At 33.9% G+C, this 27345-nt stretch overlaps 2 protein-coding genes across 6 annotated transcripts; both read right to left on the bottom strand.

Moving 5' to 3' along the window:
- Nucleotides 1-930: 930 nt before the first annotated feature.
- LOC116290892 (uncharacterized) lies at nt 931-10933 on the bottom strand. Of its 5 annotated transcripts, none has more exons than XM_089029578.1 (10): nt 10741-10933; nt 8518-9552; nt 8183-8239; nt 7201-7374; nt 6755-6817; nt 6249-6344; nt 5605-5667; nt 5103-5300; nt 4324-4473; nt 931-2676 (listed from the first exon to the last, which is right to left on the bottom strand). In XM_089029578.1, the coding sequence occupies exons 2-10, from the start codon at nt 9544-9546 to the stop codon at nt 2611-2613; spliced, it is 1896 nt and encodes a 631-aa protein (XP_088885704.1). In that variant the 5' UTR covers nt 9547-9552; nt 10741-10933; the 3' UTR covers nt 931-2610. The 5 variants fall into 5 exon arrangements, with proteins under 5 accessions (XP_088885704.1, XP_088885706.1, XP_088885705.1 ...); XM_089029580.1 differs by lacking the exon at nt 10741-10933 and adding an exon at nt 10593-10676; XM_089029579.1 differs by lacking the exon at nt 10741-10933 and adding an exon at nt 9862-9987.
- Nucleotides 10934-11801: 868 nt separating this feature from the next.
- LOC116290888 (uncharacterized) lies at nt 11802-27319 on the bottom strand. Its single transcript, XM_089029654.1, has 11 exons — nt 27217-27319; nt 23600-23690; nt 22444-23395; nt 21584-21856; nt 19726-19788; nt 18486-18758; nt 16036-16077; nt 15505-15558; nt 14676-14738; nt 13196-13321; nt 11802-13043 (listed from the first exon to the last, which is right to left on the bottom strand). The coding sequence occupies exons 3-11, from the start codon at nt 23392-23394 to the stop codon at nt 12999-13001; spliced, it is 1890 nt and encodes a 629-aa protein (XP_088885780.1). The 5' UTR covers nt 23395; nt 23600-23690; nt 27217-27319; the 3' UTR covers nt 11802-12998.
- Nucleotides 27320-27345: the final 26 nt, after the last annotated feature.

Here is a 27345-nt window from a genome sequence, read left to right as displayed (position 1 = left end):
CTGTTTATCATGATATATATATTTAGGCACTGCCTAAAAGCGGAGCCCCCGATACGGAAGTCACAGGGAGAACAATTTGAATGAAACTGAAAGGTGAAAATAAGATCGGGGGAAAAATCTTCAATTATTTCTTATTCGAAGTGATGATAATTTCTCCCATAACAAAAATCATGCAGTGAAATCGAATCGAAATGCACTACATGGTTTTTTTTTGCGTGAATATACTCTCCCACTTAGGAATTTTGTACACAACTTACCACCACCCCCAGGGGCTAGTTTTGTTCTTAGAAGATTCTTCGACAAAAAGTTTTCCAAGGCCTACAGTTTTAGGCTTTGAATCTCTTTTACTTAAAGAAAAACGAAAGCTAACTACAGATAATCCAATACAATATCAAGTTTAGTGAAATTTACCTCGGATGTCTTTCATTGAAATCGAAAATCTGGAGATTTAGGACAAATTAAGACCAAAAAACAGACTTGAAAACTGTTTAAGGTGAGCAAAAAATGAGGTTTACTTAATAGGTCTTTTACAGTTTTCCAAAAACAGAGCTTACATTCATTTAAACAGTTGACAAGAACAACTGAGACAAAATAAAAAATAATGCAAAAGGCAATGCAAAATACAAAATGGCTCTTTTCTTTGGCAGTAAATTGACTATAAGGTCTTTATGTTAAGTAATGTTGACAGCAACAGGAGAATAGTTTTTGAAAACTAATATTTGCACTGCATTTCAATTTTTCTGCAATGTGTTTTTTTCCTTAAAACATCACTGCTCTTCAATCATGCATAGTATTTTACCATTAAAAGGGTTTATTAAACTATAGGCCCAAACGAAATGGCGGATTTTAATATTTTGGCCCCCCTTGTCGAGAAATTCTGGCCACGCCCCTGTCCTTGCACAGTTTCATATTAATCATAGTACATTTGAATAAGAAATTCAAAGATTTTACTATCGATAATAATCATAAAATGGCACCATCATGTAAAAACAGCATGTTGTGATTGAAAATTTTGCTCGCTATGTTCATTAAAAATAGACATTTCCCGACATAGACTGACCATGAAACAATGGTTTCAAGTCGTGGTTAAACTTGGAGAATAAAAGAATCGAGTCCAGTGTATCGACTTGAAACCATTGTTTCGTGGTCAGTCTATGTCGGGATATGTCTTTTAATTATTTTGGATTAAAAAGAAATTTAAAGCATATTTAATATCTAAAACAATAATAACTTATGTTTCTATATATATTATATATTTCAAAAAAACGTCCAAGATCGAAATGCATTGTTATCCGCGATGATTCCTTTCATTCTGGATGTCTAAAACATGCTGGCAAATCTTTTTTTAAATTTTTAACTTTAGTCACAGGAAATCTGATTTGTATAACCAAAACTCGCATGGACTCCAAAAAACAAAAATCAACAACAACAACAACAACAATAGCTGTTATTACAGTTGAGCCTGCAATGAGAAATCCATTTAGTGTTTTAAGAATCATACAAATGAGCAGAGTTAATTGAGGGGTCCCCTCTATTAACTCTGAAATGAGGTTAACGGGCTGATACAATGCTTGTTGTCTCATTTGCATTTCATTTGCATGCACCCATCATAACTGCTATATTGCATTTCGGTCTTGGAATTAGTGTTGTATCCAGTATATTTTTTGATAAACTCAACATTGTTTTCTAAAATAGCTGTTAGCTTTACTCAATTTATCATTTGTATCTAGTTTTGTTTAGAGCCATTCTAGAAATACTTTGGCTAAAATTAAAAATACAGCCTGTGGAGTCCCAGGATCCCATCAATTACATGTACCAATTCGGAAAATGTTACAAAAAATAACATATAAGGTATTTTAGGGAAATTGCTGTCAAGTCCACCAGTGAAAACAGCCTGTTGCAATTTTGAGATAACGGGACTCCACTGCACATTCTCTATAAATAGTAATACTACGATAATAATAAAATTAGTATGATACATTTGAGTTATATTAATTATCATATCACATTAGTGACGGATTACAACTCGATTACCACTGCACTGTGCAGGTTGATCCAGACAAATGTTGCAAGGGGTTAACTGCTAGTAGACTTTCATGAATCAAATAAATTTTGGCATATGTAACAAAAATGCTTGATTTATACAAAATGTATAATAAATTATATCTCAACCCAGAAAATTTTTGAAGATTTATAATTTTTTCGTTGTAAAATTTGCAACTTTGATTTCATAAGAGGCTCAAATTGGCTGGCTGTAGTATAAAGACTGATTAAAAATGCATACCTGTGCTAAGAGAGACATAAATATAAGAATTTTAGAAACTTTTTTCCCAGAAACTATAGCTCACAAGAATATGAAATATATGTTTCACATTCTATCTTATTTTATGGCTTCTATGTATAGTTAGAAACATCATTAATTAAGACACTAATGTGTCTTTTAATTGCATTAAGACAAGACATGTTTTAATGCATGCATGACACTCGGACAACTGAGTTTAAGCTTTTTCCATTCAGCTACAGTGTTCAGAATGTTACTTTTTTTGCAATTTAAGATTCAAATACCAAATGCTGTAGGAAGACGTCCATGAAATACCTCAAGTACTGCCTTCAATTAGACATAAATTTGAACAGCATTATCCTACTGCAGTGATTTTTTTGTTGGTGGAAGATTAACTTCAAGGCAAAGGAAAATTATTGTCATCACTCTCTCTCTAAATATATAAAGGATTGAACAAAAAAATACATGTATTAATGAATGAATAAATAAATCAAAATTAAATAAGCATAGATGAATAATAATTTAAAAAAAAAGAAATAAATAGATGAACGAATGAAAAAATAAATAATTAACAGATGAATGAATGAACAAATAAATAAATGAATGAACAAGTGATTATTGGTTAGATGAACAGACGAATAAATGTGTGCATGTGATAAATCAATAAATATATATACATATATATATATTTGTTTGAGAAGAAAAAGTCAAGACAACATTTTTCCCGACAAGCCTGTTTCGTGAATTGCTTCACTCTTCAGGGGATTTAATGATAAGAATATTCGTTACTATCATTTATATAGAAAAAGTGTACATAATTAATTAGTGGATGTAGTTTAGCTGTTGCGTAATAATGCTTTGTTTCTGTGGCGGCATGAAGATACAAGTTCGTTGCGCTTATTTAATGATGAGAGTTCCGGTCGATAAATTATTAGAAACTTTTCTTTAAGACAAAGGTTACATCTTTTGCTGGAGCTGTTGTAGGCGGAGCTTGAAGATAGGACGCGCCATAAAATTGAGTAGCTGATATTACCGTTCTTGAGAGTCCAGATGTATTTTGCGGTAATATCAGCTACTCAATTTTATGGCGCGTCCTATCTTCAAGCTCCGCCTACAACAGCTCCAGCAAAAGATGTAACCTTTGTCTTAAAGAAAAGTTTCTAATAATTTATCGACCGGAACTCTCATCATTAAATAAGCGCAACGAACTTGTATCTTCATGCCGCCACAGAAACAAAGCATTATTACGCAACAGCTAAACTACATCCACTAATTAATTATGTACACTTTTTCTATATAAATGATAGTAACGAATATTCTTATCATTAAATCCCCTGAAGAGTGAAGCAATTCACGAAACAGGCTTGTCGGGAAAAATGTTGTCTTGACTTTTTCTTCTCAAACAAATATTCTGCTCTACTTCCATCGATGTATTGAGCACTGTTTTACGGAAAATTGATTCACAGATTTCTTACATATATATATATATGTATAATAGTAGATGATAAAAGATACTATAATAATGTTGTTAATCATAATTTAGAAAACTCATTAATAATTCATGAAGAAAACACAATAGAAATCATGACCATGCAGGAGGTTTTATATCTGATATAGATTCGTCTTCATTTGCATAAACTTTAACTTGGATTTTCTCTATCAAACTTGGTTCATTCTTGGTAAAGACTTCTGTACAGTATGAGAACATACATCATGAGTTTTCTAAGCCGTTCAATAAACTCGCAGATCGTGTTTTATCGGGTATAAAACCACTCGGCTGCGCCTCGTGTTTTATACCCGATAAAACACTCCTGCTCGTTTTTTAAACAGTACATAATATTGTAGAAGATGATAAAAGATACTATAATAATGTTGTTAATCATAATATACAGTCACTTAAACAAAATTGTCTTTAATTTAGATTTAAAAGTATTAATGGAAGGAGAGTCTTTAAGCTCATCAGGAAGATCCAGTGTTCCAGTCGGAGCTTCAGTGCTAACAACTGAAGACAAATAATTTTGTTTAATTCATTAATTAATTACCTCTAAGTTTAAACCATCCAATGAATTGAAATATCCATGCTTTTGGGCAATGACTTTCAGGTTCTCAAGCAATTCCTTAAGCTTTTCTATCTCCTTGTCAATTCTTTCATTGAACTGAGTCTCACGCATAGTGTATTTTTCTTGAAGCAGCTATTTAAAAACGAAAATATTAATTAATCGATGTCATCAGTCAACCCTCTTTATACAGGATGGCTTCATGGGACTGTCAATTGTGTCCTTAAGTTATGAAGAGAGTCTATAATATAATAGCGAGAGTTGTTTTCATGGAATACATTTTTTAATGGGGACATTTTGGGTATATCCAATCCTTATCTACTATAGCAAGGTGTCCTAATAATAATGGGGTGTCCGCTAGGTGAGAATTGATCATAAATGGTAATCCTCTTTTTTACTCTGATGAAGGACTAGCGTCCGAAATGTCAGTAAGTTTTTTCATCTTTTCACGGTGTATGATTTACCTTTTCATCATTACTGTTTCATTAGAAACAATGACGCGCGCAGCTCACACTAGTTTTTAGCTAGTTATATCTTCATAAATGGTAATCATTAATTAATTGAAATCTTAATAATTTTCCACCTCCTTGTTCAGTATTAATATTTGTCTGCACACTTTTCCTTTGTGTGTAATTCATAAAACATTTTAAGAAAAGAGTAAAACAGCTTTTCAATTTGTAAAAATATTTATTGTGAGGTACGTATATTCCTTAATTCAAGAGTTTTCTCCAACCTACAAAAAACTAGTATGCAAACATTCTTACCTGGCTTGCTTTTCTTTCTTTTCTTTTTTCTTCCTCTAATTGGTCCAACTTTATCCTTAGCATTTTATTTTCGTCCCTTAGCAACTGATTTTCTTTTTGCAAATCATTGGATTCTTTATTCTTTTCCTTCAGCTTTTCCTGTAAGACTTGTTTCTTGTTACGTTCAACAGAAAATTTTGCTTTCACTTTTTCAACCATCTTTGATCAATGGAAAAATGGAAAATGAGACTTTTTTTATTATCTATTCACTATAATTAATACCAGTCTCCTATGCAACTGCTTTAATTTGGTGTTGTCATGATGCCACGCTCACTCCCCTATACTTAGGGGAGTGAGCGTTAATTGCTTGACGACACTAATAGCCGCTGCGTAGGAGACTAAATTAACACATGGAAAGACAAGTATAGATATATAATTAAGGAGCCAAAGAGAAAAGGGGAAAAATAGAGAAAGGATATCACTATCATAATTACTTAATAAACTCTTAAATTTTTATTATTACCTCTGTTTGTTTCTTTATTTGCTCATAGACATGTGTTTGCTCTTTGTTTTCTTTTTCTGCTTTCTACAACCAAAATTAAAAAAAGTTTTTAGTTGAACATAATAATAATGTTCCCCACCCCTCCCCACCCTGCCTTCACAGAGGAATTTGGAATTTCTAAGGGTAGGGGGGAGGTCAGAGAAAGAACAAAATTACAGAGTTTGTATGGAACACATTTTGAATTTCTGGGGTGGGAAGGTGGCAGCCTTTTAAAAACAACCTTAAGGGGAACTAGGAGGAACTGGGGGAAGACTCAAGAAAGCAAAGTTCATAAAAGTTCAAGTTCATTCCTAAGAGAGTGTTATTATTAATAATGTGTACCATTATAAGTTATATTTAATAAGGTTGATCTTCAATGGCATATTTAATTCCTCCATAGGTTTGTTGAAGGTTCGATCTGTAAATTAGCTGTGCATGCCCTGACTTAGATCAGCCCAGAGGTTAATTAATTTGTTTCAGGGTTCAATCTTTAGTCAGCCATGCCAGCTGTTTTTGATCAGTGATTTCTGCATTCCACCATGCATAAAAGATTATGCAGGGCTATAAGCTTTAAGATTTTTATTATATAAGCTTAAATTATATAATTTATATTATATAATCCATACCTCATAAAGTTGTTTTCTTTCTTGCTCAAATTTATTTCTTATGACTTCTATTTCTTTTTTTAATTTTGAGAGTTCATTTTTTCTCTCAACCATTTGCTGTAAAATAAACAGTCAATTTTCAATATTAATTTTTAAGTTAATCCATGTATAAACAGATAGTTTTAGTGTAGATGCAAGCCCCCAAAAAATCAATGATTGAATTTTAATTTAATTATTAAAAGCATATGAACTACACCAGGATACGGTATAAACTAAAAAATTCAAGATTCACCCCAGAGTAAATGCGAATTATAAACTACTCATGCATGTTGTGACTTATTCACATCTATTTATCCATCCATCCATCTGTCTGTCCATCCATTCATTCTATCCACCCATCTATCCATCACATTTTTTATCCACCCACCCATTCATCAATTCATCCATCTATACCATCCACATCTACTCATATATCCATTGTCCACCCATTGCTCATTTCTACTGTTGTTTTTAACAATGCTTTTTACCTCATGAAAATATCGGATAACCCGAAGGCTTTCTTCATTATCATTTTCCTTTTGCTTTAGCATCTAAATGAATATTAACATTCATTATTAAAAATTCATAATTTGTTTTGCATCCATTCCTGGCCCATTTTGTACCCACACCCCTCCCTTAGTGCCTGGCACACTTTGTGCCCGCACCCTTTCCTCCATTCTGGCCTATTTTGTATCCATGCAGACCTCTTCATTTTGGCCCATTTTGTACCCAAACCCATACCTCCATCCCTGGCTCATTTTGTAACCACAGTACTCCTCCCTCTAAGATATTGTTTTAACTTGGATATGAATTACAAAATAAAAAGTGTGAATGTTTGCTGTGTGCTGTGTGCTCTTATAAAGCACACACCCCCAACCAATCAGAATGTGAGTTTCATAATTGTGATTTTTATAATAATAATAAAAATTCACACCTTCTCTAAATTCTTGATGATTTCCTCCAGGAGAACATAATTCCATTTGAGTAGCTCTAACTGCTGACCAAGACATCTACAGCTCTTTCTTAAATTCTTAATCTCTGCTTGCAAATTAGCACAGCTGTCACATCTTGTGAGTTGATTACCTTGTCTCAACTCCCTTTCAAGCATCTTGAAAACAATAGGCAATCCTTTACTTCAACTTTGTCAGTGGTGAGGATCAGTTATTTCATATACATCTACATTTTATTTTCTTGGTAAAATCATTTAGATATCACTCACTAATGCCAAAAACATAGAAAATAACTGTTTGCAAGAATTAAGACTGACAAAACATGATATTTTGCAAAAAGCCAAGTTCTATAATTTATATCATTATATAAAATCACTCATTAGCAGATACCAACTTGTGTACTTCCTAAGAACACGCGCACTCATTGGTTAATTGGAGGTGAATATTGTACGATATTCACCTCTGAATCTCGGAATATTGAGTCAGCAACAAAATGGCATCTGCCGGATATTTAACAATTATTCGCCGAAGACAAAGTGGTTATCGGGGAATATTTACCGAGATGCCAGTCTTCGAGCGGTGAGCTAAATATTCCCCAATAATCACTGAGCCTGAGGCAAATTATTGTTTTAGTATAAATACACAGGTGATTCATTCAAAAAAAGAAAACAAAGAAGATAAAGGGCATTTTTTCCCGGTAACAGCAAGTCAAAGTGGCTGGTCTCCATTTTGAATTATCCCTGGAGGTGATTATCGTGTGATAGTGTGAGTTTCTTGCTAATCCCCGATATTCACTAAATAATTGCTAAATATCACATGGGCATGGGTTCCTAATTGTTTTTATGTAGAATGAAAAATAGGGCAAGTGTGGGATCCCAGGGCACAAAGTAGCTATAGGGTACTGTTCAAAACCCATTTCTAGTATCTTTCAAAACAGCTGCGGGTGACATATCAAAACATACATACCATCACAATAGTGTGGAAGGTCTCGGCTGGTATCTGGCAGGGATTCTGTAGATGAAGCTGAAAGAATAAAAACAGCATGCATGCAAGACTTGATTTTATAAATTTTTTTTAAACTTATTATCATAGCCACATACTTGCATGGTTTCACATAACAAGGAAAAAACACGTTTTTGGACTTAGAAAAATTAAAACTCTCCTTGCTGAAAAACTAAGTTACTAATGTCAATGAAATATATTTGGCTAGTGAATCGGATGGCCTTGCTATTCATATGGTTTTTATATTTTAGATATAAAGAATAAAATTGAACATTAAATTATAGTTACTAGTACAGTACCTGTGGGGAGTTACGATTTTGCAATTGATCAAAAGTATTTTGAGCTGCCGATTGCAAGCCTGCAGGAATCTGCTGCAATGGGTTTTGAACTGTGTTTTGATCAGCATGTTCTCTTGCACGGTCTTCAGTCGATGCCCTACGTACTGTCCCATAGGTCACTGCTGGGGGACCTTGATCACTATTGCCTACCACTGAACTTCTGTCAGATTCCTCCAACCTTGGCTGGCGCAAGTCATGATCACGTTGCTCAAATGCACTATTTTGTTCAGCAGGATCAGTCATATTACTTGTTCGCCTTGGAATAGGTTCATTTCTGACATAATTTTGCTGGATTCCATCTTCTTCAGTACTTGAACAATCAGAGGTTTGTGAATCTGGGCTATTCTCTGTCATATCCATACTCCCTGGGGATCTGAATGCAGTCGCTTCCTCTCCTGGGTTACTGCATTTGTGGGGGTTTCTTTGTTCATGGACATTCAATTCTTCTGTATCCTGGATCTTGCTTTCTGGTGCTGGAGGGAAATTCCAGGTTGATGCCATTGGAGGGGCTTCAGTTTTCAAATCTTCATCCTTATCCTCATCATATACATCAAATACAACTCGATGGGCACTTGAAACTTCTCCTATTCTGGATACAGTAATTTCTGAAGCTTTGATTTCTGGTTTTGAGGGAGTGATTTTCAAGTTAGTCATTGCATTCATATCCCATTCTACATCATTATCATGACTAGTACTGTCATTATCAAGTTTGGTAGGAACATCATGATTAGAAGCACTAGAAAAGCCATCTCTACTTGAAGTACAACTCCTCGATGCAGTTAATGCTTTTCCGATGTCAAGATCTTGAATCATCTGATTGAAATCATCAATGGACAAGGATGTTAAAAAGTTATCAAGAGCCATAGAATTGAAACTGGATGCAGCTAAACTTGCTTGTTGCATGTCTTCCCTTCTTGAGATCCATTCTTTCACCCTTCTAACGAGATCTTTATCCGACAGAATAAACTTTATACATTCAGCCTTTTCCATGTTAAACTGAAAAATACAAACAATAATACAGGTTTATAACTAGAGAAACCAATTTAATGCTCAATAATAAAAACATGCGTAAATTTTTGATCCTTCGCAAGTTTTAGAAACCTGTCCAGACGCAAAGTGAAGTCCATTTATCCATAACTTATCCATAATTCCACCTGAACTACTTGCTAAAGTCCCAAAAATCATCGATTTTAAGTCCAAAATTCGTACTTTGTAGACATAATCAGTAAACTTTCGAATTCCGAAGTATTACGACGCGTATCGAACGTTCGCGCCACTAAGTACGAATTAATAAGCGCTGCTTACTGTGAAATTATTCCAAGAAATAAATCGAGTTCCAAGTAATAGTGACCCTGTAAGGCGCCAAGTAGATATGAACTCAAGCTTTGATTTAACTTGCTTCGTTGACTAAGAGATCACGTGATCAAATCAGCCATTGTGGCTGGCATTCTACAGGATTTTAGCTATGCGAGAATGTAAAAAAAGATGGCGGATTCGGGTAGTTTTTTGGTGACGAAAGGTAAGTTAGCGCACTAAATAACTATAAAAATCCCCTTTTCTCGCAAGAAATATATTTTTAGTAGATATCTGAAGTAGATTTTTGCTATTAACTAGCCTAGAAGAGAAAAAAATATGGTATTTTTGCGATAGGATGTGAAGACCTACGAAGTGTTTAGTCTCGTTTTGCTGGCTTCATGACCTCAAAACATGCAATATTTTTCCTCTTCCTGGCGAATGAATAGCAAAATTCTACTTAAAATATCTATTAAAAGTATATTTCTTGCAAGGAAATGCCGTTTTCAAGAATGAAGTTGAAATATACTTGAAAAGTTTTGACAAGAAGTCGTTGTTTTAAGGTCATGAAGCCGGCAAAACAAGACTAAACACTTCATAGGTTTTCACATCCTATCGCAAAAAATACCTTTTGTTTTCTCTTCTTGGCTAGTTTATAGCAGAAATCTACTTTAGATATCTACTAAGGATATATTTCTTGCAAGAAAAGGGGATTTTTATAGTTATTTAGTGCGCTAACTTACCTTTTGTCACCAAAAAACAACCAGAATCCGCCATCTTTTTTTACATTCTCGCATAGCTAAAATCCTGTAAAATGCCAGCCACAATGGCGGATTGATCACGTGACCTCTTAGTGCAAGTCGTCTATTGTATGATTATCATGATACTCACTTTAGCTCACATATTGGATCAGGTAAAGAGATGAATATGGTAGAACAGTAAATTTCCCGGCAAAAAATGCACGAGCATTTTTTATAAGCGCTGCTTTCAGTGAATTCCAAGAACTTGCTCAAATTTTTCCAATAACAAATGAACTCCCGCGATGAACATCGATTTCCAAGAAATTAATCACACTCGCTCCATTGGTCACTTCAAACAATAATTACGGGAACCACAATCGATTTCCAAGAAATACTACAAACCTTTCGCGCGACGCGCCAGATGCGGCAATTAGAGTGGACCAATCAAAGCGCGAGTTTTATGGTGGCCCCTGTGTTTGGCTGCTTGCCCCATATATTTTGGAAATCGTGTTAGAGTTCTAATTTTTTTAGGATAAGCCAGTTTTAACCTTTTTTTCTTAAATCTTTTTTCCCTCCACCGTTCTTCTTTTTTTAACGGTGGAAGGGGGAAAAAAATTAAAACTGACTAAATCCAAAATCTTTCCACACAGGGCGAAAGAAGTCTGAATTTTCAAATAAAAAAAATATTTAAAAAAATATTTCCGGTGCATTTAATAGCTTGGACATTCCTTACCTTTCGTAAACCCTTGCTGCTAGTTGATTACCGAATCGTAAGCTGTAGTGAGGTCAAGGTGAAAGCTAAAGTGAAAGCTAAAGTGAAAGTAGATCGAATTTTGAAATCTTTCTTTTAGGAAGATTAAAAAAATATTTTAAAAAATATTTCCGGTGCATTTAATAGCTTAGAAGTTATGACATCACAGAATAAAGAATGTAGTGGGATTGAGTGTTGAGCGAGTGAACTTCACGGGAGAGCCCCGTACGGGGATTGCTGGCCGTTTTTAAATATCTAAATCGTTCGGGTATGTGAAGGCAAGATAGGAACTTAGAACTCAATTGAATGTCGTATTTAGAACTCATTTGCATATCGTATTTAGAACTCATTTGCATATTGTATTTAGAACCATTATGCAAATGATTTTTAAATCAGATACGCAAATCAGTTCTAAATACAATATGCAAATGAGTTTTAGACAACTTCAAATACAAAATAAATTTTATGAACTTCACAATTTTAATGATTTTGTAGCTTTACTCTAATTTAACAATAAACATAAACTTAAGATTAAACTGCAGTGCAACAAGAAAGCAAATTAATTCTTTTAAGCGTTACGATCTATAATTAAATATTTTCTAAAATAATGGTTTGATACAAACCTCTTACTAGCGACACAAGCAGATGTAACCTCCAAGCTAGTGCATCTTCGCACCATAAAAAGAAGCGATGCAAGCATAAGAGAACACAAGTTTTTGTTGGATTGTGCTTGTACTTAGGCATGCATTGGCTTGATCGGCTAGCGAGAATGTTCAATTACGTTGAATCAAAAATCTTATCTTAAAAATCATAAAATCCATGTGGCTCTGACACACGTAATTTTTCTATCTATAAATTCTTCATTTCAACTCCTTAGATGTTATACAATAGGCCATATTAATGTTGAGATATTAATATTATAGAACAATATTCAGACTCTCTGGAATAAAATGTTCAAAATTACATTAAACCTTAAAAAGGATCAGTTAGATATAGTACTGTGTATTCAATTCGAGTATAACCTTGTTCAGTAGCGTACTGACTAGAATTTTTTAACTTATTTTTCTTATTGCACCTACTGACATCTAACTCAACACCTACTGACAACTACTGACACCTCTCAAACCACTGACTGAATCAACCTCACAGTCAGTCATGGTTATTAGCTTTTGTCATGTCGTAACCAAATGTTAACAGCATGCACAAGCCTCATGTTTTTCTTCACACTTCGTTTGTGTTTTTTGTATTTACTGCATGCCATGTTGCCATTTTTTAGTGAAAAGGACTGATTAGCCAACTCAATTCTTAATATTGGTGATCAGATATTGAAGAAAGGCTCACTCCTGTATTCATGTGACTGACTACATTCTTTTTCTTATCAGAAGAATATATAGCCACTTCATGGCATAATATGCAATGCGTTGATGGAGCATTCCCCATTAAACATTACACTCATAGGACATTGTCCTATTTGAGCAGACCTAGATAACTGCTACAGTGTACAGGGTGGATCCAGGGGGTGCTGTGCGGTGCACCAGACACCCGGGCTCTAATGCTGTAATTACTCTAACGTTTTTTGAAGCTAGGCCTCATACATGTATTCCTTCATTAGGGATACCTGTGTAACCAATTCCTGGTTTCCCTTCTGCTGTATGCTGTCAATCAACGACATCATCATCCTGCTGATGATTGAAGTCGTTTTCCTGTAAAAATAAAAGGGAACAACCAATAGTTTTAAAAATTTGAATAGAAATAATAAATAAATAAATAAATGAATGAATGAATGAATGAATGAATAAATTGGATACTAAGACATCCTAAAATATAATTGTATCTTATATTATATATGCACTACCTCCACATCATCAGTAAGGAATCGAAGGCGTAATCTGTATTGTAAGGCACTTAGTTCTTGTCTCAAGCTTCTCCGTCCTTGTTCCTCTTTCTCAGCCATAACCTTCCTTTTGACTTTCTCGATATCCTACAAGAAATGTCAAAAATTCCATTTAAAAAAACTCTGATTTTGTCTTGTACTTTCATGTTACTACTCTTCCCAGTAGACCGAGGTGGTTGTGATTTTTTAATCGCCTTCGTAGTGTCTGTTATGTTGTTTGTTTGTATTGTCTAATATATACGACAATAATAATTAGAAGAACAATCTAAATTTAATAGGAAAAAAAAAAAATCAGTAGCTCTCGTAATAGTAATGTTATTTATAGTATGTTGATGTAATGATTTTGTTTATAAGTATATTCCATGTACATCCTTCAAGATTGTATATTATTTTGTTGTAAATTTATCAATAAATATTTTGATATTAAAAAAATAAATTAAAAAAAAAAAAAGTTATGAGTAGTTTTTTTTTTGGGTGCAAAACAACTCTTTAGTGATTCTCTCAAGTGTCTTATCTTATGCAACTTACGATAATTAGTGCAGCTTGTCAAAAAAAGCTATAAAGCTATTTATAACAGTGACATCATAATGATAAATAATAATATTTATTATTTAAGTTGCGCATATGCTATTAATCATATGCGCATTACAATATTATCTAAAAATAATAACCAATAACATTAAAATAGTGTAATTAGTAATATATACAGTATGAGTGGCTGTGTAGTATCAGATATACAACCAAGAGCCGAAGGCGAGTAATTGTATATTGGATACAACACGGACACGAATACTGTATATGACTTATCAAACGTCTAGGTTAGTTCCTTTGTGTTTCACTAAAATTTTCAAAATTATCAAAGTGAATTTGGCCAAGAAAATCAATCTTAAAGTTTATGCAAATGAACACAGTTTTGTATCAGATTTACAACACTCCGCACGGTCGTGATTTCTGTTGTGTTTTCCTCATGAATTATTAATGAGTTTGATAAAGATAAATACTAAAACTTATGTCATATATATAAATGATGAAAATTATAAATATATAACATATAATACTATGATGAAAACTAAGAATAAATAATAATTTAATTATATGACGTAGTAAATAAATAAGTCTTTAGTAATGACTTAAAGGTGCCAATAGTAGCTGCTTGTCTTATAGACAAAGCTGCAGTCTATTCCATAATATTGGAGCAGCGATCATAAACACACACTTGTCCATTGTCTGATGATGGTGGTGATGATGGTGTTATTTTAATGAGTTGGAAAAAGTAATAGTGATGATGATAGTGATAATGATGATGGTGACAATGCAATAATGATGACAATGATGAGAAAAAATGATAGTTATATTTTTTAAATGCCCTTGCAGGTTCTAAATTGCTGCATTCAAGAGATATAAACAAGATGGATATATTACATAATTGATATTTATATACCTTTGTTGTGCCTTTCATGGTCTTTAGTAAAGCGTCCATTTGTTCTTCTGTTTTTTGGGCAAACTGGAAAGGAATGGAAAATATACATGAAGGTTACTGCAATCACCAAGCTAAGTTTGAGAACCAAGTACTTAAAGATTTTTATAGTATTGTTATGTCTTATGAATATTAATAATGTAACCTGAGCGCATGCGCAGTAGTATGGTAGGGATTGAACCTAGTGTAGTTCTACGCCATGTTGTTGGCAAAATAAAAAATTTGATTCAGAGTTCTAGAGATATTTCTTCGAGCTTACAGACACAGCAAGTATGGACACACTAACTGGGACCAATTGAACAAAATGTAAGATAAAAAACTTTATCCAATCAGGAGTGAGCAAAATCAATATGATATCTCACACTCCTACTGTCGTGAACCATGTCGGTCTGACAGTTTTTAGTAAAATAAGATGAAAACGGTTCCGAGTATGGAAAGCATCGTTATAAATCCAAGTTTTTGATCAAAGACGACAAGATGTAGAAATACAATATTTTGACTTTATTCAAGTCATACTCGAATGTGTGAAAAACAAGATTACAGTAAGTACTGTACTTACTGTAATCTTGTTTTTCACACACAGGTATGCATGAATTGAATAGAGTCGAAATATTGTATTTCTACATCTCGTTGTCTTTGATCCAAAGCTTGGATTTACAACAATGCTTTCCGTACTCGGAACCGTTTTCATCTTTTCACTCCATGTTGTGATTGGTTAACTTTCTTCAAGTGGTCCCAGTCAGTATGTCTGCACAGTAACTGCTTTAAATCCAACTGTATTGCAGACACTTACCTCAAATGCCTTTTTATTTGCCAAGTTTAGCTCTTCTTTCCACTTCTTGTTCCTCTGCCAGTTCAATATAACAAGTCAAAATCATTAAAAGAAATAAATGATAATCTAATCAATTTAACAAGATTTTCACGGGGTATGAATTGTTTTAGATTGTGTTACAGTCACCAAAAAGTTCGGATATCGTTCTCAGATTTCCGTACAAATGTACTGACTTTAAATGAACTATTTACTTGGTCGATGTTTAGTTAGTTCTCTAAATACAAGTGAATGATCATTTTTCTAGCTTGATTGAAGCTTTTTTTATTGCTGTTAAGATAGCTAACTAAAGAAATGAACCTATTGGAAATTTTCTCTTTAAAGTCAGTGAATTTGTAAGGAAATCCGAGAATGATGTACAAACTTTTTGGTGACCGTAACACAATCCAAGCTAGCGCCAAAAAGGTGAATTAAGTGCATAATTAATCCATCAATAAATTCTGTTTTGTATATGTACTAAATATGTGACTTTGCTTTATCTTGAGGTAAAATTACCTTTACGAGCAAATCTATTATCACCTTGTCACCTTTCTTATCCTGAAAATATAATAAATTTTTAAGGATTATAAAAGCACATATTTCATGCATTGAGAGAAACTAAAAAAGGTGCTTCCTGCTTCAAAACAAACAAAAACCCAAACAAAGTGGGGCTATGAATGCGGGGCTAATATGGAGATAGAAAAGAAATGCCATGAATTCCATCGAGAAAAAGTGTGATTTCTTTTGTATTTTAATGTTAGCCTCATTTGGCCTAGGTCCATTTGGGATGGAGAAGAAAAAGATATTTCTTTGTTTTATATTCCCTACCAATCTTTATGCCAGTAATCGTGTACTTCATGACCAGCCAACACGTGCCAGTCGACTATTGTCTGACTGTTGGTTGACAGTCGCCCGGCTGTTGACCAACACTTGACTATCATTTCACCAAAACCGTCAACCATGCGTTGGCCAAACATCGCTCAGCAGGCGACTGTCAACCATAATAGTCAGGCAACAGGGTCATGAAGTACACGATTACTCTTTATGTCATCAAACACCATAAAGATGAGATATTTATACACGGGTTTGCTTACTATTTACCCGAAAAAACCAAATACCGGGTTGGAAAACAAATGGTATGTATCATTCCAATCGGAAAGTTCCGTGAAACTCCGTCTTCTGATCGAGGTAATCCACTTTTCCCGCTCTTTTTGGTTCTTCTGGTAGACCCGCACGTGTACCATGTTTGGGAAGTCAAAGTTTCCTGCTCTATTTTTACCAATAGCAAATGAATTTCCAACCAGATGTATTGGTTTAATTGATATAAGCACCCCAGAGCTTGGCTTATAACTGGTGGGTGGGTATATAACCAGAATTAACACATTTGAAGGTTTTGTTTTTAAATTTAAAAAATATTTGACATAAAGTATCAAGGTATATGAGATCTTAAAATGCCATCAGTTCTCCAACCTATCTGTATGCAATTCATCTTACTAGTAACTAACATCTGGTTGGCTTAGTTGGTTGATCATCAGATTTTCCTTGCTGGACCAACAATCAGGGTCTTAAAATATGACTAAGAAAAAATTACATCTACATATAACAATATCGTGTGGCTAGGATATGTCACCACTTTAAATGGCAACTCCCTTCTCTCCACACTAACCCTATCAGTGACAATCATCCTAATTGTCTGGGATATGTACAGGTTATTGAAGAAATAGAAAACGTGCGCGCGTGCTCACTGTGCAGCAATAAAGCATGCAGGGGTTGCTAGAACACGAGAGAATTGTTATAGGAGAAGCACAATGTGTAGCAGAGAGCTTTTGGACACTTCTCGAGTGTTCTGCCAATCCCCAAGTGCTTTATAACAGCACACAGCACAACAAGCAAGTTTATATTTCTTTTATAAAATACAAATTACAATAACTGTTATTTTAGATAGGAATGATACAAAAGAAAGTGAGTGCACGCCTCTCATGAAGCATGTGCTCCAAACCAATTAGAACGTGATATTAATAATAGTTATTTTATAACTTTGTATATACTAGAGTCTTTTATTTTTAATAATTTTTGCCCTGTTACCATTAAGCGATCAAGTGAATTAATAAAATGCCTAAAAAAGACAGTTTTGGGTAATTATATCACATCAATGGTTTAAAGTGTATATCTGGCACGAAAACATTCCATCATTTAAAATGTATAGTTTGATAGTAATAATAATAATAATAATAATAATAATAATAATAATAATAATAAATTCATTTATAAAGCGCATATTCAACATGCGTTTTCAAATGCGCTACTAAAACCTATATTATATAAAAAACTATAGCCTATAAAATTAAACATATATCTATTAAAAATCTAAAACTACTAAAAAGAAAATTATGAAAACAATAATAAATAATGATAATATTTAAATAGAAAACCCTATATAAACTACTTAATGTTAAATTAGTAATAATAAATATATCATGCTTATAATGAAATTTGTTTTAAAAGCTTATTTTTTGAGATATGTGAGAAAATTAAGCCCAATTTGTGACATTATTTTGTTGACACATACTCTAGATTCAGTAGTAATGCACTAAAATATATAAATTGTAACTCATATAAAATAACAACAAAAAACATATTCTATTCAGCTTCATTTAATAGCTTACGTAGTTCTCTTCAAATGCTGGGAAACTGAAAAGTGTATATTACCTGAAATTAAGATTTTACATTCAAACATATTTCGTATATTTGCAACTAAATCTGGAGACTTGTAAACAAAATGACGTCACAATTCAACTTGTGCTAAAATTTCTCGAATTTCTAGGGAAATATGTTTTTGAAAAAAATTAAACCGCGATGTTCTTATTAATGCCAATAAACTACGTACATGTACACATTTTTGACATTAAAATGTTTTTGTGTCATATTATATGTATGCATTTTAAAAATATTTCATTGACACTAACCTCGTGTTGAGATTTTATAGTCTCTTCACACGAAGCGATCTGCATTAAAAGCTGCTGATTCTGTTGCTTGAGAATTCTGATTTCATAATCTTGGTTACTCAAAGACTCTTCATGTTCAGCAATCTGCTCTTGCATTTGTTCAGACTTCTCATTTAAAGTCACTACTTCCTCTTCTAATTGATCAATTTCTTCTTGTAGGGCATTACAGTTGGAGCATGGTGTCCCTTGGATATCAACATTCTGAGTCTCTCTGTTTGCTTGTGCCAAAGCCACCTTTTATTCAAATAAAAACAAATAAAATGGGATTTTAAAAATAAGTAGTCTATGGCTAATTTGAGTCCTGTTTTAAGCCTGAATTTTTTTTTTTTTCAGGCTCAAATATTCACAGCAGTATTGGCTGTACGTATTCACTTATTTCTGATGTCTCTACCAAGCTGCTGAAAGGACAACTTCTTGTATTATTATATAAGATTATAATTATCAAAATTAATAAATAATAAGTAAATAGTTTATATGTTAAGTCGTATGCTACATCGAGTGTATAAGCAGATTAAAATATCTGCCTCAGTTGTGTTCGCCCCATTGTGTGTTGGGTAAAAGATCAAGCGCGGATTTGATTAAAATATAGATCTAACACGACCTTCTCCCATAAAGCCTCAGTGGCTGGGCGGTTGAGATCTCGTCTAGCAAACAAGAGGTCAGTAGTTCGAGTCCTGCGAGAACCCAACTGAGGCAGATTTTTTAATCTGCTTATACACTCGATGTAGCATACACTTAACATATAGATCTTTACTGAGTGACAAAAACACATTTCATAATTAAGTAAATAGTTCTTGGTGTAAGAGGGAATAGCACTTAATAAATAGCCAGTGGCTAAGAAACACAAAAGGCCATGCTCTGTGATTGAAATTTAGGAGAAAAATAACAGAGGACCTTGAGAAAACACAGGAGAAAACCAACAAGCAATTCTAAAATTAATACAATTCATCCAATCAAATACTCAAAACATATTACATGAACATGGCACAGACAACGTAATGCCAGGTCAATATACTACCAGACTAATCACATTGCACTGGAAAAAATCAGCCATATCAAGGATTATAGAAAACATGCGTACGACACAGAGCTTTTCACAGTCATATGAAACTGATCTAAAATCTTTTACATTAACAAATAATTATAAAACCAAATTCAATTTCAAATCAAATAAAAAATAATTTATATACAATTTATATACCTTTGAATTATTACGCAGAGTTTCTACCAGCTGGGGAAGAAGTGATACCAACAAATGCTGATTCTGCAAAGCAAATTACAACAAAAATATGTAAACAAATGACTTTTTTTACAAATATATTTGACTGGGAAAGTGCACAAATATTCTAACAATAGTTGCATATGATGAATAACCAAATCAGGGAGCAGAATATGGTCCTCCTTTTGGGAATATTCCAAAGATATTGCCAATATAAAAGCTAAAAGTATTCATGAATGAAAAGATTAATTTCTGCAATAAAGACCTGGCTGACGTCACTTCCGTCCGTTCGTCCGTCCGTCCATCCGTCCATCCATGTACACAACACAGGAATCCCGCTTGATGTCAAAGCAAAACTACTCACAAATGCGGCTCTCAAATGCACAGAAAAAATCGCTTTAGGACAAGTTATAGACCAAAAACAATTAAAAAAACACTTTCATGTAGTCAAAGATGGATCAAGAAGTGTTCTTCAAGAATTCAGATGTGTGTTTTTTAGCAAACAATCATATATATATATTTTTTTTGACAAGCATTTTTCTCGATGAATCGAGAAATCAAAGACTTTCTCTCAAAACTTTTTATATTTCTATCGATAAGCTTAATTTATTTTAATGCTGGAGGGAATATAACATGAAGAGCATATTACAACAAATATTCGTTTTTTATTTAGCTTTGTAAATCTTTAACAATTCGGTTGTTTTAAACCAGCTATCGTATGTTTTTCGTTCAAGAAAAAGCTTTGTTCGCCTCCTATCGCGGGGTCCAATCGGCAAAACAATTATTCATTCAATAATTTTATATCTTTCTACAGATAATTTATTTAATCATTAAATGAAATATAAATTTTTACCAAATATTCAACTGTTTATTAAGCTGTTCGAGCAAGTATGATTATAAAAATGAGCTTAAATTTGTGTTGTTGAAAGATGTTATTGTATAAAAACCTACTAGACTTTCACTCTAAAAAGCTAAAACATATTTAAAAACATTTACAAACGCCAATTTACTGCCAAAGAAATGAGCCATTTTGTATTTTGCATTGCCTTTCGCATTATTTTCTATTTTGTATCAGTTGTTCTTGTCAACTATGAATGTAACGAAAGCTCAGCTGTTTTTGGAAAACTGTAAAAGACCTATTAAGTAAACCTCATTTTTTGCTCACCTTAACCAGTTAAGCGGGATAGAAAAGGGAATCTCTGCTCGCAGGGTAAAAACTGTCGGCATTGGAAAACTTTTTGTCGAAGAATCTTCCAAGAACAAAACTAGCCCCTGGGGGTGGTGGTAAGTTGTGTACAAAATTCCTAAGTGGGAGAGTATACCCGCGCAAAAAAACAAAAAACAAAAAATGATGTAGTGCATTTCGATTCGATTTCACTGCATGATTTTTATTATGGGAGAAATTATCATTATTTCAAATAAAAAATAATTGAAGAATTTTCCCCCGATCTTATTTTTACCTTTCAGTTTCATTCAAATTGCTCTCCCTGTGACTTCAGTATTGGGAGCTCCGCTTTTAGGCAGTGCCTAAATATATATATTAAGGTACATTTTATTCAGCTTCATTTGATAGCTTACATAAGTTCTCTTCAAATGCTGGGAAACTGAAAAGTGTATATTATACCTGAAATTAAAACTAAATCTGGAGACTTGTAAACAAAATGACGTCACAACTTGTGCTAAAATTTCTTGAATTTCTAGGGAAATACGTTTTTGAAAAAAATTAAACCGTGATGTCCTTATTAATGCCAATAAACTACATGTACACATTTTTGACATTAAAATGTTTTTGACTGTCATATATATGTATGCATTTTAAAAATATTTTATTGACACTAACCTTGTGTAGAGATTTGATAGTCTCTTCACACAAAGCGATCTGCATTAAAAGCTGCTGATTCCGTTGCTTGAGAATTCTGATTTCATAATCTTGGTTACTCAAAGACTCTTCATGTTCAGCAATCTGCTCTTGCATTTGTTCAGACTTCTCATTTAAAGTCACTACTTCCTCTTCTAATTGATCAATTTCTTCTTGTATGGCATTACAGTTGGAGCATGATGTCCCTTGGATATCAACATTCTGAGTCTCTCTGTTTGCTTGTGCCAAAGCCACCTTTTATTCAAATAAAAACAAATAAAATGGGATTTTAAAAATAAGTAGTCTATGGCTAATTTGAGTTCTGTTTTAAGCCTGAATTTTTTTTTTTCAGGCTCAAATATTCACAGCAGTATTGGCTGTACATATTCACTTATTTCTGATGTCTCTACCAAGCTGCTGAAAGGACAACTTCTTGTATTATTATATGGGATTATAATTATCAAAATTGATAAATAATAAGTAAATAGTTTATATGTTAAGTCGTATGCTACATCGAGTGTATAAGATTAAAATATCTGCCTCAGTTGTGTTTCATTTATTTGTTTAACAGAATTTAGTACATGAAAAACTCAAATGAAGAATCTTATTATCAATTGGGTATCAAATACGAATATAGCGTTTAAGGGCTGGTTTCCAATTTGCCTCACATGGACACCGTACTGATTGCATGGTGACATCAAAAAAACTAATAAAGAAATGAATGTAAATATACTCTAGCTGTTGTAGATGCTCACTATTATGGGTACCAATTCATTGTCCTGAGGGTGTCCACATTGAGTTGACTGTATTGATAATTTGATAAGTTACAAATAATATATTACCTGCAGGTTTGGTTGTTCTGGCAACTGAGCTTGTACATCTTGAACACGAGACCTTCTGCAAGCATTATGTAGCTCTGAATGACAAAATCTAGATCCTGGCTCTAGTGTCTGATCATGTTCACTGGCACGTAAGATTTTCCTGTTATCATCTGCACATGCCTCTATGGGTGTTGTTGAGCCTAGTTGCCTATCATCGGTACCGCTATCGACACTTGTACCCTTGGAATCAAATGACTCTTCATCTAATCGAATGATACTCTCTGAACTAGATGTAGTGTTATCAGATTCAGAATCCTTATTTTCGTTGTTAAAAGCTGATTCTAAAGGTAATCCATGATTTTTGGAGTCCTTTTGCTGAGTCAAAGCTTGTATTTCCCTAGGTGGAAATTCCCAAGGCTGTCTATCTCTGTGTTGTTTGTGTTTGGCTTGACCTTCGCTTGCATCATAACCTGTATCAGTAGCAGCTGGTTGATGTTGGTTAGCAAAATACTCTCCTACTTCTTTTTCTTTCGACACATCTCTTAAGCTGCTATGACCTTGATGACTTCTATCTGTAGCATCTTGGCTCCCTAAATCTTCAGGACAAGCAATTTTTGCATGAGACTCTACTGCAGCCACTGGTTGATCTTGTACTTCTTTTTCTTCCATTGATACATCTTTTAAATTGCTATGACCATGATGACCTCTACCAGCATCATGGTTTTCTGAATCTTGAGGAAAATCATTCCATACCTCTCCCTCTAGATCTTTAACTAGGCTCACAAGAATCATTTTAATTTCAACTTTTGGTAGATTCTCAAGGAACTTCCTGAAATCTCCCTCGCATTTCGAAGCAACTAAACTTGTATCTTTCATCTCTTTATTTCCATTCATCCAATTCTTAGTTTTTTTGACGTAATTTTCATTTGCACAGAGAAATTCTATTATTGATGCCTGCATATTTGATGCCATACTGGGGAAAAAGGGAATGAAACACTTTGATATCAAGAACATTTTGATAATTATTAGTATGACATTTATATTCCAACCAAGGCTATGCCATCCAAACAAATTCTGATACAAATTTTGATACAAATTTTGAAACAAATTTTGGTTGGTGTAGTTACACTGTAAAACTATATCAAAAGTTAAAACGATTCATTCTACTATGTATTACCTGAGAATGTTGTTGAGAAATTAATGTTCAGTCGCTGACCATTAATCTGGTTCTCTCCTCTGCTTCAAGGGTTATTCTTTAGGGTAGACCCCTAAAAAAAATATTCTAATTAATAAATATTCTTATTTGATTAAGCATTAACAAAAACCATCAGGTTTGCTGGTTGGGAGAATAGACTTTTTGGAGAATAGAGTGCTTGGGTGTATTAATGCCAGCCAAAAATTAAAATACACTGTTTCACTCCCTCGTGTTGGGGCGCTACCTAATTTTTAGATCTTATTAACCGAGCTTGGTCGGTCTGTACGGGATAATCTTGGCCGAGGTCAAGATTATCCCGTACAGACCGACCAAGCTCGGTTGATAAGAGTTTTATTATATGACCACTTTTCATTGAAAAGGACAAAATGTTTTCGCCGTAAGATTAATATGCGATCGGACCGGTTAATACCGGAGAATCTAGACCAGTCCGCGATGCGATCTACGCAATCAGAGTGTTCGATTTGCTAGTGTCGAGTCTCTAAGATTCACGGTCATATAATAAAAAACTTACTATTCAACTATTCAAAAACCTTTAATTTTCTGCACGATGTGAACTTGGCTAATAAGGTCAAGTTAGGTAGGTGAGTGTCATTGAACTCAAAATTATAAATATTACAAAATATGTGAAAAATTGTCTTAAACATTTCATAAAATCAAAGTATAAACGATATGATTGAATACTTACAAAATCTGTAGGGGATTCTGATGGAGTAAATTATATATTTCGCGTAAATCGAACCAAGAATCACAGCTTAGAAAACTGATTACTTATCTTTTTTATCTCCTCATGGTTTTTTCCGTAGCTCTCCCTTCTCACATTTCCCCTAGGGGGTTACAGTAGGGAATTTTGTCATTGTGCAATACATACACAATGCCTTTTGTCCAAAACAGCCTCACTCTCATAGCTGCCTGTCATACTTTTGACAGAAATCATCACATCTTGGAATCGCAGAAAAAAAAAAGAAAAAAGAAAAAAAGAATGTGTTAATAGACAATTTTCCATCTTTCTTGACCTTTTACAGTCATACAAAATATGCTCTATTTTTGTGGTCGCAACTGATTGGTAATAGACCTTTTCTGCTCGGGCATAAATGTTTTCCCATTTCAGACCACGTAACATTCTCTAGAGAATAATTCATATTCCATGTGTGCTTATTCACAACTGTTAAACAAAGAAATGATACTCTACAGAATGACACTTGGTCTGAGATGGAAAAAAATATCTTTCTCTCATGGCCACCCACTGCACCTCTTTTTGACAGTGATCATCAATTTTTTGTGATCCCAGTGATGTGTCTGTGCATTTCACACCATATTGTGAAGTGAGTGAAAAACTGAACTATTACAGTCATTCTCAATCAACATGCACCCTCTAGTGATCATTTCTGTTGCGACAAAGAAGGTTTTGGTGGACGTCAATCAAAAGGTGTTTCCATAACATTGTCAGAAAACACAAATCTATAAGGGCACTTGCCTATAGAATGTCATGGAAACATCTTGATTGACGTCCCGGGGGGGGGGGGGGGCACTTCGCCAGAATTTGGGTAGGGGTGTTCCGCTGGGATTCTGACAGGGGTACCCTGTTTATGACAAAAAAATCAAATTTGTAGACCCTGTTTATGACAAAAGATATAATTAATTGCAGTGAGTTCCTGTTTCAATTATCATATCATCTCGTGTATCGTTTTTTTATGACCATGATAACTAGTTTCGGTCAATACTAAAGTAGAAACCCCGAATATGACAAGAAACTCAGGAAGAACTTGGAACTTGATTGAAATTGCATACCCTCGCTGTTTATGACAAGAAGCTTGAAAAACAATACCCTGTTCAGCGGATCATCCCCGTATAGTCCATATGTGGGAGTACCCCCTCGGGATTGACGTCCACCAAAAGCTTCTTCGTCATGACAGAAACAATCACTAGAGCGGCATGTGTGATCGAGAATGGCCATAATTATTGTTCTAAATGTGTATTGCTAACTAACAGGTGATTTCGTTTCTCTCATCCTGAAAGAACTATAACCAATCAGTGAAAATCTTGTTTGCAGCTCAATATTTCCTAGTTCCTGCAGATTTTCGGCTTGATAAACAATAGCTTTACTTGAAATTTAAAAAAAACTTATCAATGGAAAGATAATTACCAAATATCTTTTAGAAATAGAATACTTGTAGTTTGTCGGTGTTGGTGGAAAAATTTGGTTTGATAGTTACCTTAATAGAAAATACTTGGAAATGATTGCTGTGACAAACAATGCATTGCATGCTTAGACTAAATTAGATAACCTAATCATCTTTATTCTATGCAAAATTGAGTCTATAACTCTGAGTACTAGAGGTCAGACTTTTTTATTAGAGACCTTTGCATCAGCTTTACTGCTAACCGCTAACTGCTAGGGATCAGACCCAGAAAAACAAACACGCCCACAAACACGGGTGAGACACTCAGCATTAACGAAATTCAATATGGCAGCTCTTCCAGCAACAAATTCGTTATGACACCTGCTAAATGTCAAGGTTTGACGGGAAAAAAAATGACTTTGAACTGCAGTTTAAGTTTTGATGCACATAGCAAGAACGTCGTGCTAAAGGTTTCTATTGTTCAGTTCAGTTATTGCATCAGCCTTTGTGCTAAAGGTTTCTATATTGTTCAGTTCATGATCAGTTATTGCGTCAGCCATTTTGCAATTCCAGTCGTCTGGCATTTTGCCTTCTGTCAATCAAACTTTAACAAGCCATTCGCAATTGACAAAGAAATTCCTACGACTCGACAGCAGCCCTATATGCTTGAATATGATGATCTAAAAGAAGTGCCAATAGTTCTTTCTGATTGGGGTGAAACCCAACATAATTTATATGAAACTCAATATTTATAACACTGAATATTTAACGCATGACAACAAACTCACACATAAGCTTATATTACGATGTAGTCTTTACTCCTTTTACTTTATGCATTTAAGTTTCAAGAGACAGAAATACTTTTCGCTGGATAAAATAAATCGCAGTTATATTATATTTACTGGTAGGAATATGAGCTAAACTAGCTGGATATACATACAAAGGAGAAAACGCTGTTCAAATTTAACCAAAAGAGCTTTCATTTAAGCGAGGTTTCCCCGATCATAACAGCTATTTCTTGTCAAATTTAAACGTTATGTATATATATTTATTGCTAATTACCGGTGTAAAACAACATTTAAGCACAGTTTAAGAGTAAATCAAACGAAGTGTTAGAAGAACATTGGTCACTTCATGAGTTCATGAACACGTTTTTGTACGAAGCTTCACCGCAAAACATCGTAGTATACTAAATTTCCTAGTTTTGAGCACGACATTTTTAATTAAAATCACTTCCACACTTTGAAATATAGTTTGAATATTTTAGATAGGCAAATAATTTTATGTCGTTAGAGTTTCTAGGCAAGTACTAATTTTGATTCGAAGCGAAACGACTTCCCAAAACGCCATTAAAATTACTTGTCACTGGGACGATCTTTTCCCGCCCTATTCAAGAAAAAAATTGATAACAGTACACAGTTTTAACTAGATTAATGTAGCATCTAAGCGATAACTTACCAGTACTCGACTCTTCCTCTTCTTTTCCTTGGAAATTAATTTCAGGAAACCGTGAAGGTTCAGCTCTCGTGATCATCTGCTTGCTGTTGTTTTTATACCAGCTAGTTACGTCACGATACTGATAGACAG

This window comes from Actinia tenebrosa, unplaced genomic scaffold (assembly GCF_029948245.1).
Source record: "Actinia tenebrosa isolate PJP-AT-01 unplaced genomic scaffold, QUT_ActTen_1.0 PGA_scaffold14__42_contigs__length_11649687, whole genome shotgun sequence".
In the NCBI taxonomy this organism is placed as follows: Eukaryota; Metazoa; Cnidaria; class Anthozoa; order Actiniaria; family Actiniidae; genus Actinia; species Actinia tenebrosa.
Note: the sequence above shows the minus strand (reverse complement) of the source record. Positions and strands in the feature narration are given on the sequence as shown.

What these genes read in the sequence shown, in the direction of transcription:
- LOC116290892 (XM_089029576.1), bottom strand. Translation starts at nt 9,741, where the DNA reads ATGATTTTTGGGACTTTAGCAAGTAGTTCAGGTGGAATTATGGATAAG. An exon ending in CCTTCCACACTATTGTGATG is followed by an intron (nt 7,375 to 8,182) that starts GTATGTATGTTT and finishes ATTGTTTTCAAG; the next exon opens with ATGCTTGAAAGGGAGTTGAG. An exon ending in TCATCAAGAATTTAGAGAAG is followed by an intron (nt 6,818 to 7,200) that starts GTGTGAATTTTT and finishes ATATTCATTTAG; the next exon opens with ATGCTAAAGCAAAAGGAAAA.
- LOC116290888 (XM_089029654.1), bottom strand. Translation starts at nt 23,394, where the DNA reads ATGGCATCAAATATGCAGGCATCAATAATAGAATTTCTCTGTGCAAAT. An exon ending in CTATCAAATCTCTACACAAG is followed by an intron (nt 19,789 to 21,583) that starts GTTAGTGTCAAT and finishes TTTGCTTTGCAG; the next exon opens with AATCAGCATTTGTTGGTATC. An exon ending in CCATGAAAGGCACAACAAAG is followed by an intron (nt 13,322 to 14,675) that starts GTATATAAATAT and finishes CATTTCTTGTAG; the next exon opens with GATATCGAGAAAGTCAAAAG.